This window comes from Amphimedon queenslandica, unplaced genomic scaffold, assembly GCF_000090795.2.
Source record: "Amphimedon queenslandica unplaced genomic scaffold, v1.1 AMPQUscaffold_12130, whole genome shotgun sequence".
Classification (NCBI taxonomy): Eukaryota; Metazoa; Porifera; class Demospongiae; order Haplosclerida; family Niphatidae; genus Amphimedon; species Amphimedon queenslandica.
In genome coordinates this window covers 12,312-15,622 of record NW_003547631.1, presented here as the reverse complement: position 1 = coordinate 15,622, position 3,311 = coordinate 12,312, and the positions used below count along the sequence as shown (strand labels likewise).

General features: G+C 34.3%; 1 protein-coding gene across 1 annotated transcript; it reads right to left on the bottom strand.

The window, feature by feature from the left end:
• Positions 1-995: 995 nt before the first annotated feature.
• On the bottom strand, positions 996-3,305 carry LOC109588370 (uncharacterized). Its single transcript, XM_020004550.1, has 3 exons — positions 2,982-3,305; positions 2,277-2,524; positions 996-2,222 (listed from the first exon to the last, which is right to left on the bottom strand). The coding sequence occupies exons 1-3, from the start codon at positions 3,083-3,085 to the stop codon at positions 1,255-1,257; spliced, it is 1,320 nt and encodes a 439-aa protein (XP_019860109.1). The 5' UTR covers positions 3,086-3,305; the 3' UTR covers positions 996-1,254.
• Between the last annotated feature and the right edge of the window lie 6 nt (positions 3,306-3,311).

The following is a 3,311-nucleotide window of genomic DNA, read 5'->3' as shown; positions in this document are numbered from 1 at the left end:
CATTTTGAGATGCCCCAGGGTAGGGGATTTTTCTCCAACAAGCCTATAGGAAGACTTTGCTAGTTTGACCAAGTTACGTTTCAGAAATGCTAAGTTTACCCAGCAAAGCTGAGTTCAGTAGCAGTTGAGTGGTTGTTAACGTTCCTTAAATTTAGTAGGGGATTTGACTGAAGAGAACGGCCCCAGAGGTAGTGATTTAATTAATTAATTAATTTGAAACCCCAACTATGCCCCATTATGACATGTACTGGGATAGTGGAGCTTGATATTGATAAGTACACGATAAATTTATTGTAAATGTCTGCTATTTTATATATTTATTTTTTATAGGCATTTTATACCTTCCCTTGTGAAAATCAACTTCAAAGATCTTGAATGATCTTGCTAGTCTAACTAAGAAAATGTATGATAAGGCAAAAAATTTTTCTTGCATAATCTTAGCAATGTTTGATAAAACAAGATCTTGTAAGATCCAACATCTTGAACAATCACACTTTATCTTAGCAATACAAGATCTTGTTTGATAATGCACAATATTACCCCACTTATTTTATTTATTTTGATAAAACATGATCTTGTATGATCTTACATCTTAAATAATCATACTTTATCTTAACAGTACAAGATCTTGTTTGATAATGTATGATTATTCTGGAATTATCTTATGTGACATTTATTTATTTTGATAAAACATGATCTTGTAAGATCTTATATCTTGAATAATCACACTTTATCTTAACTGTACAAGATTAGTTTGGGTCATACAAGATTTTGAAAGATCTTACAAATCATGTGATGTCACAGGAAGTAGTAGACAACCCACAATAGCCTTAACGGTAAATCCAGTATATAAAGAAAGCAAGTTTCAACCAAATTAAAACAAAGAAAATCAATAAGGCCACTCCAATAAGATTCCTTGTTTCCCATTACAGAGGCGGGGGTGATGCGGGCGGGCGGGTTCATTATTATTATTCATTATTAATAATAATAATTAATAATTTTTAAATCAATAATTTTTTATTATTCATTTTTAATGAATATTTAAACACTTGCAGTCTGCCAGTCTCAACTTATTGAGACTAAAATTACAAAATAGTAAAAGAAAGGTGCTAATAATTACAAAAAAGAAAAACAAGGCTAAACACTTGAAAATTAGGAGAGAAAAAGCACGACTCTTGGTGAAAGAGGCTGGGAAATAATCATTTAGGTACTGGAGGTTTACTGCTGCAATCACTACATTGAGGATACAAGTTTTCAGAAGTAAAAGGTTGATGTTTGCCACAATATACGCAAATTGGGGCATACTTTGCTGAATAATACAGCTTTTCTATGCGTATTCTTATGGCGGACACTCTTCTTTTGAACATCAGCAGTCTTTTTAAAGGAGGGCCTATGTTCTTCTGATGTCGTGATTCCAAATACCTCACTAAAAGGGAGATAATGTCCTTCATTGTCACTAGGTGTTGGGTGTGGAATGTGCCTAAGTTTCTTAAAAGTGTCCTCTAGAAGTCGAACTGGCTTGCAAATGTGGCATATACTGCTACCACACTTCAAAATATCGAATGAGTAGTGGTTAGCTTCACAACAATGCTGAACAAATGTAAGAGCATCTTTATATTCTGAAAAATTAGCTTTTATGTAGTGATTTTCTTCCTTTAAAGTACAATCAATAGCAAGAAGTGATGTCCAAAAATCACTAATATCATTTGTAGACGCAGAATCAAATGTGTGAATATAGTCATCGTGAAGCTTGAGACGATTAAAAATACTATGAAGTAGAGATTTTACAGGTGAAAGTGAGCTTGCAACAGCTGCTTCAAATCCACTGGTTTGTGATGCAATGGCTCTTAACTCTGATAACAAATTCGCTTTTGCTGCTTCTTTCTCAAACTCCTCAGTCATCTGCTCCCTTGCAAGTCCTACACACTGCAATCCTAAGTTTAAAATAGACATAATTCGCTCAACCGGATTTCTCCAACTGTGATAAGGTGCAGTGCGACAAGCACAAAGATAATCCAGGTCTAGCTTAATAAAGAGACATATTAAAGACAGCTGAACTAAGATGTATGTCAGGCGATGGTCTGGTCCACCGTCCGAGTATATAAATAATATAGGCTTTTTATGAGTTTCAGTCTTCAAAATAGTCTGATATAATTCCGTCATGTGGTGAATAGGAGAGGAAGGTTCAAACACTGAATCTTTAAGACCAACATACACTTTACCTGTAAAATATTGGAAAAATGAGATAATATCAAACTGAAAATACATGTGCTTACCATCATACCATGAACCACAAATTTCATCTGGAATCTTGATAATAAAAGTCACTGATAGAATAAGCCCAAACTTCGTAAAATCATGGTCTCCCACTACAAAATTTTCATCAGCACGCACTGCTACTCTCCTCCCCCTTTCTGCTGAGGCCACAGGAAACCCTGGCTCCCCTACCTTGACTTTATGTTTGCCATCGACACAAATAAGAGAGCAATGATCTCTCACAAGTAAAACATATTCACGCATATACCTACAATAAAAAAACAAAAGTGACATGTACTGCTACCAAAATAACACAAATTAATAATATTTTAGAAAGAAGAAAATTGATCAGCATAAAAATTGCTATGTTAAATCATGCAGTAAAACAAAGTGTGGTGGTAGCTTGGCAGGAAAACTTTAAAGGTTGAGCAAATGCTAAATCAACACTATTAACAAACCACAAATATTTTTCCAATTGAAAACAAGTGGCTTTGAGGACAAAAAGATGTAAGTAAAACGCATAATATACTTGTTGATATTCAGGAACACAAAATTACAAGTTGAGGAACACAAAATTACAACTTCATAAATAGCATGGCACTAGGCTTTTACAATAAATACATGCATATACTGAAAATTTTTAATATAAACAAAGTAAAATATAGCCACAGGAACAAATAGTGTATTACAAAATATTTTTAATGTAAAATTAAGAGACCTCTCACCGAAATAATGCTGCAGCATAATGTGAATCTTCATGCTCTTTCCTCCATTGATGCTGCTGAATCATAAACTTCAGGGCAAATTTACCTGTGTGATGTAATGACATATGTGTCAGTGTTTTGGGCCAAAACTGGAGCCTGCACCACTCATGTGAGGGTATTAAAGTTCCTTCTGGACATCGAGCTTTTACCTGTTCTATTAAATCTCTAATTGAAATGGCACGAGCCAAATGAGTAACACTGCCATGTCTTCTTTCATCTACTGCAATACCAACATCTTCACTTAAATAATTCTGACACTCAGACCAAAATGCATCGTACTGGGATTCTTGA

Bases quoted from the DNA above. Each gene is read 5' to 3' on its own strand.
- LOC109588370 (XM_020004550.1), bottom strand. From the start codon at position 3,085: ATGTCATTACATCACACAGGTAAATTTGCCCTGAAGTTTATGATTCAG. The intron at 2,525-2,981 runs GTGAGAGGTCTC...TTTTTATTGTAG, and splicing joins TATGCTGCAGCATTATTTCG to GTATATGCGTGAATATGTTT. The intron at 2,223-2,276 runs GTAAGCACATGT...AATATTTTACAG, and splicing joins TTGTGGTTCATGGTATGATG to GTAAAGTGTATGTTGGTCTT.